The 15947-nt window shown below is 49.5% G+C and overlaps 6 protein-coding genes across 6 annotated transcripts; 2 read left to right on the forward strand and 4 right to left on the reverse strand.

Annotated features, from left to right (window-relative positions):
* Nucleotides 1–4067: 4067 nt before the first annotated feature.
* Nucleotides 4068–9029, forward strand: hamE (the record flags this gene model as incomplete). The annotated part of the gene is made up of 5 exons (XM_041293477.1): nt 4068–4473; nt 4529–4652; nt 4728–5039; nt 5105–5889; nt 5944–9029. 5 exons carry the CDS (start codon nt 4068–4070, stop codon nt 9027–9029), a joined length of 4713 nt encoding a protein of 1570 aa, XP_041148404.1.
* A 510-nt stretch (nt 9030–9539) lies between these two features.
* F9C07_2285552 (putative endo-1,3(4)-beta-glucanase) lies at nt 9540–10893 on the reverse strand. Its single transcript, XM_041286645.2, has one exon. The coding sequence runs from the start codon at nt 10821–10823 to the stop codon at nt 9645–9647; it is 1179 nt and encodes a 392-aa protein (XP_041148405.1). The 5' UTR covers nt 10824–10893; the 3' UTR covers nt 9540–9644.
* A 463-nt stretch (nt 10894–11356) lies between these two features.
* F9C07_9264 (putative glycoside hydrolase) lies at nt 11357–12378 on the reverse strand (the record flags this gene model as incomplete). Its single annotated transcript, XM_041293489.1, has 5 exons — nt 11357–11400; nt 11450–11502; nt 11572–11747; nt 11861–11892; nt 11949–12378. The coding sequence occupies 5 exons, from the start codon at nt 12376–12378 to the stop codon at nt 11357–11359; spliced, it is 735 nt and encodes a 244-aa protein (XP_041148406.1).
* A 133-nt stretch (nt 12379–12511) lies between these two features.
* On the forward strand, nt 12512–13013 carry F9C07_1720918 (uncharacterized protein). The gene has a single exon (XM_071508341.1). It carries the CDS (start codon nt 12646–12648, stop codon nt 12934–12936), a length of 291 nt encoding a protein of 96 aa, XP_071364687.1. The 5' UTR covers nt 12512–12645; the 3' UTR covers nt 12937–13013.
* Nucleotides 13014–13091: 78 nt separating this feature from the next.
* Nucleotides 13092–14093, reverse strand: F9C07_9265 (putative short-chain dehydrogenases/reductase; the record flags this gene model as incomplete). The annotated part of the gene is made up of 1 exon (XM_041286644.1): nt 13092–14093. The coding sequence occupies one exon, from the start codon at nt 14091–14093 to the stop codon at nt 13092–13094; it is 1002 nt and encodes a 333-aa protein (XP_041148407.1).
* A 554-nt stretch (nt 14094–14647) lies between these two features.
* F9C07_1720820 (uncharacterized protein) lies at nt 14648–15720 on the reverse strand. Its single transcript, XM_071508340.1, has 2 exons — nt 15073–15720; nt 14648–14993 (listed from the first exon to the last, which is right to left on the reverse strand). The coding sequence occupies exons 1-2, from the start codon at nt 15285–15287 to the stop codon at nt 14693–14695; spliced, it is 516 nt and encodes a 171-aa protein (XP_071364688.1). The 5' UTR covers nt 15288–15720; the 3' UTR covers nt 14648–14692.
* Between the last annotated feature and the right edge of the window lie 227 nt (nt 15721–15947).

Consider the following 15947-nt stretch of genomic DNA (forward strand, 5'->3'; position numbering starts at 1 on the left):
ATCTCGTCCATGTCACAACAGTAAAGCTAAGTACACCTTGTTCGGTGTTGTCCAACTGCAATAGAGCTTTCCACAGACCCAACGCTTCAGAGTCCTGATGCAGTAGACCACACTTCCCTCCCATTACTGTGAGAGTTCGAATGCTGAGTACACGATATACGTACGTGGATCGATATTAGCCATGGGCAATGCAGCGTACTAGATTTTATCAAGGCGAGAATCAAAATAATAATATAAAGCCCCTTCGCGGATTACGTGGAGGACACACCTTCACGAGGATTATCAAAGTCCGTATATGGGGCTACCTTGGATGAAAACAGATGAGGGTCCTCGACAGTCACCTTTGCTTCAGCAATGGTTGAATCGGCCCCGCACTCTTCGGACTACAGTTGAAATAGAATAATATGTCGGTTGCCGTCGCATCCGGGCCTTTCAACTTCGCTTTGTAAACGAATTGTCCTTCGATGACTTGGGTGGGATGGCTGATTCTAACATTAGTGCGTCACGAAATTTACCAGGAAGAAATATCTTGGATTACCTTTTGGCGGGACCACGTTTAGGGAAGTTCCAGTCAATCCCGCGGGAATTGCCTTGGGTAGGTTTTCAATCAACTTCGCACTTGAGCTTGTCCAGGTGAGACTCCCATCGCTTAAGTCAAAACCAAATAGGTTTTCAATTCGGACGATCGCAGCCTAGGAATTTACAGTAGCCATGGGTCACGGAAATTGTAAATGCTCTTTCGACAGAGATTGACGATCTCAAGGAAGCTATGAGAAGAGGTAAAGATCCCTCTAGTGCACTATCCAAAATGAAGTCCGTTGGATAGCGGTTAGAATGGCTGTCAAAAATAAGTGCATGGGACTTACACTCACCCGCGTTTGCATATGCTGCACTTGCTTAGCTCAGTATCAATCACTTTGCAAGGCATGCTCACCATGTTTATACAGTTGGCCATAACCTGGCTTTGAAAGAGGCTAACGAGGGGAATTTAGATAATGCATAGAGTATAAATGCCTTTGTTGATCACTTTCTTCAAGACTGCTATTTCGCCGGTCATCTTCGAGTCCCTTTTTCTCGGCTACATAGTAGTGTCAATTTTAACATTATGCTCCCTGGCTCAGATACTTGCAGCGAATTATTGCTGATCAGCTGTGTTACCACAACAAACATTTATGTGCGCATAATACTATGATTTGAATCTTCAAGTATATGTCAGAGATTTACAATATCACTCAGGTTAGCCATGCAGAAAGCAGGTTGTTTTACGGTCTAGTCTTTACCTATCTCAGCACGCTTTATGGTAGGCATACCTAGTTTAGATGCGAAGCTGCCAGCAATTGGCCATGCCCATATATACAATAGGGCAATCTGGGGAAGGCCCACCGGCCAAGCAAATCACGTCTCCAGTCGGCTTACTCTAAAATATTCACGTACTTTTGCCATGCAACGGCGAACATGCTCTTGAGATGCACTTCAGATGGCGGGCAAGGTCCAGGCCCCTGTTGCGCGGGTGGAGCTTCGCAAGACTCAATTTATTAGGGTTGTTGCCAGGGTCACACTATTCCGTGTTCGTGAAAGTGATCGATTTGACTTTCGTCGGAAGGTCCAAGAGGAGAGCACCAGAAGCTCCAATGGTTCGTCTACTTCGATAACGGTGGATACAAATAGTCAATGCTGCGTGCGATATCACATTGTACAAGAATCCCTTATTGCCATATTAGAGGTCATTGGTATTGGAATTGCGATCGTTACCCGCAGGACCGAAGCGAAGTATCCCGCCATGATAATCCCGTTTGTTGATCACATCACATTACATCCGACATCAGATCACTCTGAGGGGTAGCATGCGTCATACCGGAGTTGGCCCACTATTTTCCTAGCCTTTTCACTCCGCATTTTCAAATCATTGTTGCTATTGTTTGGATTATATGTTCGGTCGATGCAGAACAGTGCGGCAGCAACCCCCTGATTCAGGGCATGTCCTACATGGTCGGCTTTAATGCCTAGTTGTATCACAGTCACGGTGACGGTGTATCGGCAGATAAGGTCTCCCTAGATCAGCCGCCCAATAAATATCTACAATTGCCGCTATGTTGAAAATAAGATGCCATCGGTTGTTTTGAAACTGATCTGAGGGTCATTGTGCCAGGATGCAGCAGTGTCATCCAATCAACCGCAGCAGGAGAAATGTAACGGACAGATCTCTGACACTGATCTCCCTTTTTTCTTTTTTCCAGTCCAAAGTTTTATAAAACCAGAAAGGTGTACGTCTCCGGTACCTCCACGAGGCTCTGTGTCCAATATCATGACCGTGTACGGTGATAGTAGTATGGTAGTGGAGATTGGATGGCCTTTTTAAAAGACATGGTTTGGTGTTTCGGTCATTGCCCGTTGGAAGAAGTAAAATAGCACCAATCCCACCAATCCTTCGAGAGAAATACGGTCCTCCCGGCGAGAGGCAATAATCCAGTGAGGATGATTTATTGTCCTGGACACAATGGATTTACGCGCCGAGGAGGTCACTTGAGGTGGAGATACGGATGGTGATTGGTGGATGGAGGTGACGAGGGCTGCAGTGTGAAGAAACGCCCACCTGCAGGTTGGGAGCCAATCAGAAGCGCTGCATCACCTGGGATCACCTGGGATCACCTTACCTTGCCGCCGGTGTCCATCACTACTACCGTTCCTTCTCCCTTCCCCCCGCTTTGGTTCCATACCTTCAAACTACTACTACTACTACTACTACTCAATCCGCCTCGTACTACTCAACTAAATTGTTAGCACTAACTTACTCTTATGCAGTTGCCTTTTATCTATCTATTAATATGATCCATACTAATGATTGACCAAAGTGGTACCACTAACGCTTCTAGTCTAATTACATTTCCCGCCCAGTGCAGCCTGGTACCGTCAATTGGCCGTACCCTCGCTGCCGTCTCATTTAGCCCCAAACTTTGAGCAGTGTCGATGTACTCGCATCATGCGGTGGGATTGGACTTGATCATGATCACTGACCGGCGCTCTCATGAGCTACTAATTAACTTAGTCTCGATCGGGTGGATGTTTTATCCAGAGCTCCAGCCATGTATGGGAAGATGGACTGTCAAACGTCGGCCAATGCCAATATCAGGCTGTGTCCCTGCACGCTCGTTGGTGCGCGTGCGGCCGAGCCATCGATGGGTCCTATCGGTCGTCTCCTGCTAATCAGAACCCTGGACGGTTCTCCCCTGCTCGGTGGTTGACATCCTGGTCGCTGGAAGCGCCCGTCAACCCACCTTGGCGCGAGCTCCAATTGCTTGATGGCTGGAGATTTTGATCGTCCGTCGCCGTCGTCTCGCAAGATATCTCAGACTTTTTAGAGTCTGTGGGTGGTCTGCACGGGATGCGATCGCCGTGAACTAGATAGAGAGGCTGGCATTATCAGGAGGAATCATAGGAGCTCGAGCAATGCGTCTCCTCGAAACAATATCTGTTACCAAGAATTAATATCCCCCCTGTCCCTCCGATCGTCTCCTTATTCATACCCCCTCCCCGCCTCCGCTCTAGTTCTTTTCTTAATCCTTCCCCTCCCTCCCATATGCCACCAACGTGGATTTCTGGTTAGCGCGAGGGTTCCCTAGCCTATCTGCTGCATCTCCGTTGATTTCTTCACTTGCATATTTGTGCATTCGCTTGCTGCCCCAATTTAGAAATTTTTCTGAGTACCATACCGGTCCCATATTCTTAACCTCGCACCTCCTCCCTCGTCGCTGACCGCTGTTCGGTTCCCTCGGACCTTCTGGCTTCTTTTACATACTCCTGCCCCTGTTCCGCTTATGTCTTCAGTCGGACGCTCGTTAAAGCCCCTGTGGACTGTGTGCTGTCCCCACTGTAGGCACTTTCAGCTGTGAAGACGGTTATCACCAAAACCACAGCGAACAGGCGACGAGGTAATTGTGTTCTGTATGCTGGAATACCCATTGCCATTCTGGCTCGGGTGAGACTCGATAGTGAGATAGGATTACTGAACCCATTGAGTGTACGCATCTTCGAGATCATATAACCTCGGTGCCGGTGCAACCGGAAGCATGGTCGAATTGTCATGGAGTGCAGCCACGGTTCCGGATTCACGACCTATGAGGATGAAGACATCAGTGCCGCCGATCACATCGGAAGCTCAAACGCCCGAGTCTACTTTCGTGCCATGCGCCTCGACAGCCTCCCTATTCCTGTATGCCGAAGGCTCAGCCATTGTATGCCTCCATCACGACACTTTGGCTGTTGAGCGACGCTTCGAAAACCATACCGAGGATATTGGGTTTATATCGGTAGACAATGTTAGTGAGCGTGGCGCAGGGAGACTGGTCGTTAGCTATGATGTCAGTCAGACTGCAGTTGTCTGGGATCTGTTTACGGGCTCAGTGATCGCAAGGTTCGCATCCTTTGAGCAGCTCAAGGTGGCCGCTTGGATGCGCAATGGCAATGTAGCATTTGGTACCACCACCTTATCTCTGCGTGATGCTTGAAACTGGGGCTGATATGACTGTAGGAAATGTGAAGGGTGACGTGATTTTGTTTGAACCATCGACATCGGAGCATATTTCTTGCCGGACGATCTTCGACCCTATCACAGCTTTAGCGCCCTCGTCAGACTGTCGAACCTACGCCATTGGGTATGCAATCTATTCCTTGTTCCGCCTAGTTAAGGTATTGTATAGTGAAGTCCAACCCATACTAACAAAAACTAGATACCAGAATGGATCAATTCTAATAGCTACTCTTCACCCTACATTTACTATCTTGCATACCATGAGCACCTCCCGCGGGCCGTCCCGGATCGTTTCGCTGGCATGGCATGCATCATCGTCAAAGCAAAAGTCGGATATGCTTGCCACCCTTTCCGCAAATGGTGATCTGAGGGTATGGAGCGTGGCCAAGCCTGCTGGTAAAGATGCGCCGCGGGTAATCAGGGTTCTAAAGAGATCGGACACGTCTTCAACAACCGAACCTAAGTGGATGGCCTGGTCAAAGAATGGTAGAATTGTTCAGTATCTCGAGGGGTAAGATAGCACTGTAATCTTGACGGTGCCCACTCTGTTGCCAAATCACTGACAACTGCTGCTAGGGAGACATGGGCCTGGGATGTGCGAACCAAGCACATCACTTCGGAGCCAGTTCCGACGATTGACAATCCTCGTGGGTTCGCCAATTATGGACCAACAGCCACATTATTTACACTGGGACCTCGCCACACCGTACAACAGTATGATCTTGAGAGCCCGGGATTAGTCGCCAATGTACAGCATCCTCCCGGCGGAGCCTTACCAGCATCAGAGGAGGCCAGACCCCGTGGTGCGTCAGCACGCATGCTACAGGACCCACCTGAGATGAAGGAGTCCGGTGCCATGTTCGGCACGAGACGAGCTCCGTTTGACCCGAGTGGAATCGAGGCCGTACGTCAACAACGTGCCGAGCTAACTAGCCCAGTCTCTTCTCGAAGTCAGGCAAACACCGTAAGTTCAAAGGCCTCGTCGGGGAATTATAGGATAGTCCCATTTTCATCCCCGAGTAGATCGGGTCACACCGCTACATCCTTTTCACTCACCTCCGCTAGTGGTAGAGACACCCCTCAGGCATCTGGCGCATCCTATGCGTATGCTTCTTCCGTATCTATGTCATCTGCGAAAAGCTCCCGTGCCGGCTCTCGTTTACGAAACGAGGTTCATCCCAGCCCAGCAGATAAACCCATGGATCTGTTTCCTTTCACACGCGAACGACTCAACGATGTGCCATATAGCCGTCAACAGCCCCTGGATGAGTCGCATCTCACGCCAGACGATCTCCGTCGTCAAATGTTGAGCGTGGTCTTTGGCTGGCATGATGATATTGATGAACTAATCAACGATGAGCGTATGTAGTCATTTGTGTATCGTGTCTGAATATCTTTCCTAACTCCTGTCTCAGTTAGCCGCCACACACCGGGTACTCAGAGCGCTATTCTACTCGCCCAATGGCTAGGGGAATCTGACACGGACCAAATGGTGTCCATGCTTAGCCCAGGTTCAGCCTCAACAGCAGATTGGATGCTTCTTGCTTTTAGCCAGATGCGTTGCGAATCACAAGCCAACAAGGTCGGACAGGCCTTCGTTCAGAAACTTCTGGAAATCGGTGACGTGCATACTGCAGCTACGATTCTTTTGGGGCTTGGCGATAAGAATGATGCTATTGAAGTTTACGTTTCCCAAAGCTATTATATGGAAGCTATCCTGATGGCGTGCCTGGTGACACCCACAGATTGGCAGCGTCAATCATATCTCGTCCGCCGCTGGGGGGAGCATGTCGTCTCACATTCCCAGCAGCAGCTTGCAATAAGGTGCTTCATGTGCACGGGAGTGGAGCCTTCGGAACCCTGGACTTCTCCAGCTGCACAACAGGCTGCCTCCTTTGCCGAGGTAATGTCGAGAAGATCACCAGCCAACTCCCCGGAGCCCCCCTATCCCAATCCGTTAGGCCTTCTACCACCAGGCTCACAGACAAAGCCTTCCAATAGCCGACAGGCAAAGACTCCAGCCCTCAAGCTGATCACATCGTTTGACTCGCAACCAAGCCAAAAGTTACGATTCCCCGGTCTAAAGTCGGATGATAGGACACCTACGAATGCGCCTGGGGTTACGCCCATTGCTGAATCCGCTGTAGCCGACTCAGCATTGTCCCCTGGAGGCTTTGGTTCATACAAGTTGAATAATATCCAGAGTCTCAACAATGCCATGAACTCTCGAACAGGTACTCCCGCGTTTGGCAGAGGGCGCTTGCCATCCATTGGGGAAACCCCCGTTGACGTTCAGCCGCCAACCTTTCCTTCCAGTGGTTCCAAGAGGCTTGTTGATTATGGTTCAACCTCGGAAAATGATGATCAAGAGGATCAGAGCGGTAACGAGAAAGAAGAGCAGATTGGCCTGCTGCCTTCTTCTACATACCATCCCGACGACGCGTTCAAACCAAGTCCGCAAACCGCAGTCCAAACAAATGCGGACAAATTTGCAGGCATCAAGGGAATACCATCTCCAGCGGCTGGGCTTTTTGAAGCCCTGAAAGACCGATCTGACAGTCGCAATGGATCTAGGGATAGGAAGCCCGATGGACTGCAGCTTCATTTGTATCCTACTGAATACTCTGGCACTGATGCGGCCGACCAATGCGATAGTGGTAATTTTAGAAGCCCAGCATCAACTTTGAACAGCTTCAGTTCTGCAAAGAGCCCAAGTGTTAGTGGGAGGAGTATTGATCAATATATCAGTAGCCTTGACGAGGCGAACTATCACTCAAAGAAGCATCACAACTACCGCTCCAATGGTGTGGGACAGCGAACTACGGATGAAACGGCCAGCCAGACTTCAGAAAGACGGCACCGCTCTAGGAACACGTCTCAGCAGGCACGTGGGCGACACGAAAAGAGGTATATTCCGCCAGCCAAGCGGTCTCCTTCCTCGCCGGTTCCGATGTCCCCCGAAGAGATAGCCCGTTACCAAGCCGCTCAGGAGGATCACGATAATGCTCGCCGGATGAAGCAGCGTTCAAAGACGCGCAGTGCAAGCAGGGTTAGGAAGCCTCGTTCACGGAACTCATCTGAGCGTCGGAACAATCGTTCATCTAGTCGCCATACAGCTAGTCGGGTCGGCACTGAGAAGCATGACCGTGGCCGTAGTGCCGACAGGAAGGGCTCTTACAATAGATCGCCTTCGCCTCCCTTGCCCACCTCTACTACAGACGATGCTTTCAGACTCGTGGCCAGTGATAGAGAACGGAGGTCTCAGCAGCGAAGTAGCAGCCGACGTCCGGACAAAGGGAAAGCAGAACCAAGGGCGAGATCTCGGAGTCGCCATGATCACGAGCCCACGATGGGGACGGAACATGGACAGTATGACGTAGGTGCAACTCCTCGAGGCCTTGTCGTCGAGATAGTACCTCAAAGCGACCACGATATGTTGACGGAAGAGAGCCGGGCCATTCACTCTGCAACTGTGCCTCCCGCTGTCCCCCACATTGGGCTATCCGAACACAGAAGAAAGGAGCTGGCAGCAGCAGAACTAGAGGCACGGCGACTCTCCCTCGCACGGAATCCATCCGCGCCCAACATCCCCTTTCCAGGAGAACTGCAACATAGTCGCATTCCAGAGAGCCCACCATTTTCTGTGAATTCTCTTGGTCCACGCACACCAGGTCGGCGGAGGGCTTCATCGAGCAAAGCATCTCCAGAGCACCGAAATAGCTCGGACTCGAACTCATCCCAGTCCGGACCATCAGGGCTGGCTACGACACCCAGAGCTATGCGACACCCGAGGTATAATCAGGAGACTGCTCCGTCTGTTCCGAACGTTCCGGACAGCACTATTCTCCTGAGTGACGCCAGGTATCAGGCTGATGCTCAGAAAATTGGTCGCTCAATGTCTGTTCCAGTGCCCGAATTAAAACAACCTGGGACAGTGCCATCCGACCTGCCAATGCATCCGCGATTTAATCCATGTCTCCCGAGAAGCCGCTCGACCAGCAGAACCCGGAACATGGGTCATCGCCGGGAGAACTCGAAAGAACAAGGCGGGTACAGCTATGGAGGCTCTCCAGTGGATATCAGCATCGAGGAGGGAATCGAGAACGCGATGGAACTAAAATATTACGAAACTCCTCCTGTGTTACCCGAGCTGCAGCACTTGAACGCTCTCCCACCCCCACCACCACCTGCCCCGGTGATGGATTGTGCGTCTCCGCGCGAGTCTTCAGGGACCATAGACATCGCTATTGACAACGAGAACATGGGAAAGCTGCTACCCCGCGCTATGACAGCCGGACCCGCGGTGAACATGGAGACACAACCGACTTTACATCGTCGGCGTATGTCCTTTGAGCACAGACGCGGCAAAAGCGTGAACGAGAGCTTCTCCAGTAAGATCCGCAACCTGGCTCGTATGGGCAGTGTTAATCGGGCACCTGATAGTTGGGCTGAAACACATTTTCCGTATGAAAGTATACCAGTCGCCGACGGTCGCATCTAGGTCATTTTAATTCTATTCGCCGATCTTCGCTTTGTTTGCGTTCTTTTCTTTTCTTTACTCCGTTTGTTTTCTCTCTTTAGTGTTTCTACTCTCCTACTTGCATTCCAGTTTTCTGGACGTGGTCCGCTTCTCGGGCCCTCATGACTAACGACATTTCCTTTTATCTTCTGTTACGCCCTGTTATGACTCGTTAAAGGGCATTATGTGATTGTTGGATGTATACCCTTCCTGGCATTATGACAAATTGTTGTCCTCTAAGTAACACACGGTGGAAATGTCTGTGTGCCTTTCTTAGACTTTTGCTTATTCCTGCGTATTGCTCCTCTTGTTCAGATCGGGTCCGCAAGGACAAGGAAAAGTTCCTTTGTATCTGGGATTGAGGTGGTTTCTGTTGTTGTATCATGCACAGGTTTCCATCCCTCCCACAATGCTTTGATTTCCTTGGTTGTCTACCACTATTAGTGATAATCGGGCTAGATGATAATTAGATGTTCATGAACAATGCAAACATGCCAGTTACGTTTAATATACATTGACGAGCCCACAACGCACTTACTGCATCGCAGAATCAAGGGTAGTTTGTATAATACACTATGTCAGTTCACTACAGGGCAATTAATTCCACTTTCCCCAACCTTTGTTGCGCCCTTCGCTCGCCGACTCTTGTCCAATATTCCTTTCCGCGTCCAATAACCGGTCAAATTCAGCACGAGCTTGCTCCCTCTCTCGCTGCTTGTCACTTTCTGATGATGGAGAACTCCATGAGTCCCACTGTGGTGACTGCTGGCTAGATGCATCCTGACGACTAGACTGAGCTGGCGCGGAAGTATTCTGTTGTCGAATCCGCTCCCAGGCACTTCCCTGCGAGTAACCAGCCTGCGCGGCCCTACTGGTTCTATACTCAGGCGCCGTGGGACTAGCATCATCCTCATCGAAGAAATCTCCTCCACGGCCTTGATCTGCACCCAATCCACCACCACCAACAGGTTCCAACACCGGACGACGATCAGGAACAGATACCCCTGTAGACTGAACGTCACCCCCAGAATACTCCGAAGCATACTCACCACCCTGATCCATTTCAACGACACCATGCTGCTCACCCACCGACCTCCGCCCCCTGGACTCCATCTTTCTCTTCCTTATCTCATCAGGATTCTGCTTTTTCAAGTCTGCCAAGAACTCCTTCAACCGCGAGTCTCCCATCGTATTCGTCGTCTCTTTATAGACCGCATAAACACTCGAAAACGTTGCGCCCGCCACACTATAGAACAACATCTTGAAACACATCACAAAAGCCGCCCGTCTTGCCACCGTCGGCTCAGCAACCGCGAACCTCTTCGCGGCCTGTATAATCTCCCCCGGAGACGGCATCTTCCCCTCCGGCCCCGAAGCCTTGGGGAAATAAGCCGGATACAACTCCGACTTCCTGGCCTGGTTCCACAACAGCGCTGATCCGACGAGTCCTCCCAGTGGCGCGCCGATCCGCTCGTGGTACAAACTGCGACTGCTGTGTGTGACCATCGCATCTAGTTCGTCCTGCGTGGGGAGCCGCTGGATGAGAACGCGCGCATTTTCGACTCGGCGGAGTACATTGGCTGTGACTTTCCGGTCGTAGTTCCACCGTCCGAAGAATCCGAAGTAGAGGGTGAATGGGTCCGGGTTGGCGATTAGGTCGCGTTTTATGTAGAGCGAGTGATACTGGTATTTTGTGTTTGGGGTGTTGTCGCTGTCGTTGGTTGGTTCGGCGCCCGTTGGGGGGATAGGGTCTGTTTGGGCGTTTTCAAGAACCATCTTTTTTTTGTGGGTTTTTGGGTTTGTTTTGTGGATGAGTGAGAGGAGGGTTGGTGAGGGTTGGAGTTGGAGTTGGTTGTGTGATGCTGTGACGTTATGGGTATAATGCAGCTTAGTCAGCACAGTACTTAACTTTGCAGTTGTGCAGGGTTTATGCATTGGGTTTATACTCCGAAGGTTGATATCGTTTCACCTTTCTTTCCTAGTATGTTAAGCTCAATGATATAGGTTTGTAATTTGGTAATATCTCGCATAATCTACATACTTTCTGGCTCCAATCGTCTTGCACTGTGATGCTGTTTGTGGCCTGTATATCGTCTGTTGGTGCCTTACATATATTTATTGTTAGATTATCAGTTAGCTATCTAAGGAAGTCGAATTGTAAAGGACTAAAGTCTCCACAATTCTACAGATATGACAACATCTCTCCAATCTCTTGCCAATTCTAGATGATTTCAATACTTCCCAGTGCGCTCGAACTCAAGGCCTTCTACCTACCAACCATCTCCTAACGCCCTAGATATAAGCCCCCTCTAAATCTGATCGAAGGATAGGTTCTTCACACGGTAATAGGTATCTAGTTATTCAGTCAGCCAAGTCCCATAACCGCAACAGATAATACTAACCCGTGCTAGGACCAGGAGATCCAGACGATCCCTCCATCTGCAAATTGATGATCCTGCAGCATGTTAGCCTTTGTAAATCATATGGAATGTCCCCCACCCTCTAGGGCTTGTCAAGTACTCACAGATACAAAGGCTTCCCGACGTAGTCGGCCCCGTACTGAGTAGTAACCTCCACATCATCGAGGAAGTACTTGACCATGATATCGGCGTCGTTCTCGGCGCGGATCTGGGTTTTGACCTTGTGGAAGTCACTCGGAGACGGGTAATCCGTGTTGTGGTTCATGACTTCGGAAGAGGTCTGGAATAATATTATTAGTTGTGTCCATAGATAATATCTTGCCACTGGCATCAATGTCACGCCTTTAACACCTTATCCCCAACATAATATGATATCAGAGAAAGGAAACTTACATTGAAGACATTGAAAGTGAGTTGCCCCGTTCCTGTTCCATTTATCAGTCAAGAACGAGAAACAAAGCAACTAAAACGTAACACCAACCCTTCCACTCAGCCATGTCAATCTCAGGAGGCCAGGTCGCAGCACTATTCAACCAGAAAGCAGGCCAAGTTCCCTTATCAGTCGTCGCCTGGAACTCAGCCTCGATGTCGAAACCAGAGCCTGCTTCAACAGTGAAAGTATTCTTAGAATGCACTGCTCCGGAGAGATAGTTTATTTCCTGGCCTCCACTGGTCGCAGGCTGGCCCGAGGTCGGCTTTGCGACGAGTGTCAGTGTGCCGGATTCGACGGAGATGTAATCGTGGTCAGTGGAGTTGCCGACCATGCGGGCTGAACCGTTGTGGTCGCTACCCCATGGGTAGAGGTAGGAGAAGTACTCTTCGAGGGAAGTGTAGGAGTCAAAACAAGTCGTGGGGATGAGATTCTTCGCAGCAGCGAGAGAAGCAAGGGAAAGCAGCGTAACAGGCTTCATCTTGGCAATATTGATCCAATGTCCGACCGAATTTGCCTTTCGAAAATGGGAAATAATGCAAGCCAAACTAGAAAATCACCGACTGGACCCAGGGTATTTATCTCCATCTCCTAAACAATGCTCCTAGAATAGACGGATAGCTCAGACACAGATCTGCATGGTTGTTTTGCATCTGCGACACCACGCTAATGTCGCTCTATATTAACCCCACCGGGATATGGCTGTAAACTGCATGATCAACACGTCGGAGCTGCACCACTTTTGTTAATGATTTTCTGGTCGATTCGGGGGCCAAGTTTGAATGTAGCTTCGGTGTATATGGCCGATGTAGTAATTCTGGGGGTCTTAGGGCTTGGCTTCCTTTTTCGGTGCGGAGGGTTGATTTGCTGCTCTGGGTTAGTTGGGTACGTGGCGAGTGATAAGCTGCTAAGGATGTCATTTTACTGGTCCTTCATTCATTGGAGTCGTTATCGAAAGCTTGTATATGGTTTTATATTGATTTGGTTTGGGGAGGGGCGTATCAAGGGTCTGGGTGTATGCACGGCTGCTGGCCCGTGAGTCTTGGCCTTATATTGGTAGTATGGATAGGTCATTCTTTGTTTGAATACATACTCCGCGTCCAATCTTGATCTAACATTTTCCGCTGATCATCCATGTTTCTGTAACGGCCGAAAACTTCACTTTGTGATATAAACGGAAAGAAAACGGCCAAATCACCGACAAACGGCCCGATCCAAAAGATCCTGGGTATGCCTCCAAACCAACTCAGGCACCCGCTGCTCCCGATACTCCTCCATAATCTTTCGGCTCGGTCGAACCTCCCCGTCCCAATTCAAGAGGTATGCTCCACTACCCGTCTCCCCAGTTGTACCCTTCGCAACATCTCCTGACTTGACCGGAACACCCTGGGCCATGATGCCATTCTGGGCCGGGTACCGCGCAGAGCTTAGATGAAACAGATGCCGTTCTCCGCTTTCCTGGAGACCGACGGAGAAAGGCCACATCAGAGGCCACATTCCGTAATTGTAGAATGTCGAGATAGGCGGTGGGAAACTGTTTGTGTAGATGTTTGTACCCACTAAACCGGGGTAGACGTGGATGAAGCTAACGGCTGGGTGGGTCTTAGCCAAGTGTTCCATACTCAGGGAGGTCATGGTGATGGAATGTTTGTAGGCATTGAGTAAGGAGAAGTTATGCTTGAGATCTAGATCCTCGGTCTTGATCCCGAACTCGAAACCGCCGCCGTAGACACTAACTACTCGACTTGGACCTGCTGATTCAAGCAGTGGAAGGAGGTTCTGGACAAATCGCATGCGTGCATAGTAGCGCAGAGCGAAAAGATAGTCGATTCCTTCGCTGGTCTCGTTTCGGCCTCCGAGGGAGATGCCGCCGGGTGTCATGAAGAGGAAGTTGAGGTGTTTTTCTTGTTGGAGAATCTGTTTGCATGCTGCGTCTACGCTGCGGATAAGTGATACGTCGCTTTCGATGAAGTTGAAGCGGCCTTCTGGGTTTAGTTGTTGGAGTTCGCAGAGGAAGGGCTTTGCTCGTGATTCACTCCGGCCGATTATGTATGCTGTTGGGTTGTCGGTGTGTTTAGCGAATTGACGCAGTGTGCTCTGGCCTATTCCACTTGTGCCTCCCACGAATAGGGCTGTAATATTGGGGATTGCTCGTAGACTGGCGTTGGATGCTTGGACTATCTTGAGGGAGACCATACTTGAGGCAGAACAAGAGAAAGAGAAACAGATGAATAAAGGATTTCACGAAAAGAGTAGCTAATATAGCAAATTTGTGTCAAATTGTTTGTATTCTTGTAATCACGAGCGTGAATGTGCTATTATTCCATGGTAGAGGTGCTGGTAGAACTCACCTTTTTGATCCTCTGTCAGTCGGTGATCCTTCGCCGATGAAGGATCACAACAATCCCTCGATCCTCCATGCACACGATCCATCATTCATCCAACATGATCCGTCAACCACAGTTTTGATCCAACAATTTCTACTTCGATTATCCTGCCTATCTCAAAGAGCTATATTCATTCACTGCGCCACTTCTGTATCCGATTCATTCGAGATGCCTGTTGGGGAATGGATTCGATCCTTCCTCGGTGCCAACCATTCTTGGATTGTTTCAACACCCAAACCCAACGAGTATTATGACATGAGACTTGGTCTTTACATGCTTTTCACGATGCTCCTAGTATATCTAATCTGTGAAGCATAATTTGCAAATAGTCGTTGACGAAAACGCCATTACACTTGCATTCCCGACTGTCTATATTTCTAAAGCTTGAACAACTCTACTGTCAAACCATCATCGGCGACATCGTCGCGCAGCCTCATGAGTATCTCTCGCAGCTCGACGTGAGAAGACCGCATCACAGAAAGAACACCGAAGCTTCGCCGATTGACCACGTCGCTCTCGCTGGTGGCGAGTCAGATTACTTCTGTTAGAAAAGGCACGACCATTACAGCACGACTCCCAGCAACGAAGAGTATCTTCCTTCTGAGATCCTTGGTTCGTGTGAACAGCGGCAGTCGTCTGCAATGCCGGTGAACCGAGATCGGTTCGATTACTCGTTGAAGGGACAACATCTGGAGTATCTTCCTGGGATCTATAATTGGACCAGCGATGTCAGTGACTTCCATCTTTACTGGAGTAGTTACCGATGGGTCAGGTTGGGATGACGATACCCTGTGAATTGGAGACATTTCAGGTCTTCACGCAGACGTCGGAGCTCTGTGATTAGTTCACTATTGGTATTCTCGGCTTGGTGATTTGGGGTTATTGTGGGGTGTGCTGGACTAGGATTGTCTGCGAGTCGGGGGTCTTGCGCTTTCCGATAGTCGTTGATGAGTGATGGGGCCGAATCCTCATATTGGAAAAGGCTCCATGCTTCTCTGCACATTACTCGGCTGGGTTAGTCTCTCCTACCGGAGGAGTCATTATCGCTGCAATACGCACTGATATGTGAGGGACATGATGTGATTCCGCTGCTCAGCGTTTATGCAATGTGAGAAATGCTATAAAGCTGGACAGCAACACTAAAATTTGGCAACACAGGTGAAATAAATTCTCTTGACCGCACACTATACTTCCAGTATCGCTAACTCCCCGCTAGCTATGGTTAACCTTGGCAATGTGCTCATACGTGAGGCAATCTCAGAATACACAGTAGGTGAACTGCTTTACCGAATCAAGCTACCAGGAAAACACGACCAGGACTAGAAGCCCCACGAATTGTTTCTGGGGATTTTTTCGCGATGATTTGGTGTCTTTAACGAAATTAAAAGAGCTGTGAGGTGTATTATCAGGTCGACATACGATGCTTGCTGTCCAAGTCTTGGCCAAGATTGGGGTCCAAAAATTCATCGATCGCTCCAGCCATCAATTCCTGGCTAGTGCTGTTCTTTGTTTAGCGACTAGAAGAAACCACTGGCTTTGCATGACTAGTTGCTGGTCTTCTGCTCAGATGGTTATTTCAATAATATTAGGATTGCCATCAATCATCCGGTGAAATAGCTTGTTTTCTTCTACCCCTCATACGAGGTTCCACTCGTCTTAACGA

This window comes from Aspergillus flavus, chromosome 5, assembly GCF_009017415.1.
Source record: "Aspergillus flavus chromosome 5, complete sequence".
In the NCBI taxonomy this organism is placed as follows: Eukaryota; Fungi; Ascomycota; class Eurotiomycetes; order Eurotiales; family Aspergillaceae; genus Aspergillus; species Aspergillus flavus.

Coding starts and splice junctions, on each gene's coding strand:
- F9C07_2285552 (XM_041286645.2), bottom strand. CDS start 10,823: ATGGTTCTTGAAAACGCCCAAACAGACCCTATCCCCCCAACGGGCGCC.
- F9C07_1720918 (XM_071508341.1), top strand. CDS start 12,646: ATGATTTTCTGGTCGATTCGGGGGCCAAGTTTGAATGTAGCTTCGGTG.
- F9C07_1720820 (XM_071508340.1), bottom strand. CDS start 15,287: ATGTGCAGAGAAGCATGGAGCCTTTTCCAATATGAGGATTCGGCCCCA. Junction 14,994..15,072: donor AAATGTCTCCAATTCACAGG/GTATCGTCATCC, acceptor GTCCAATTATAG/ATCCCAGGAAGATACTCCAG.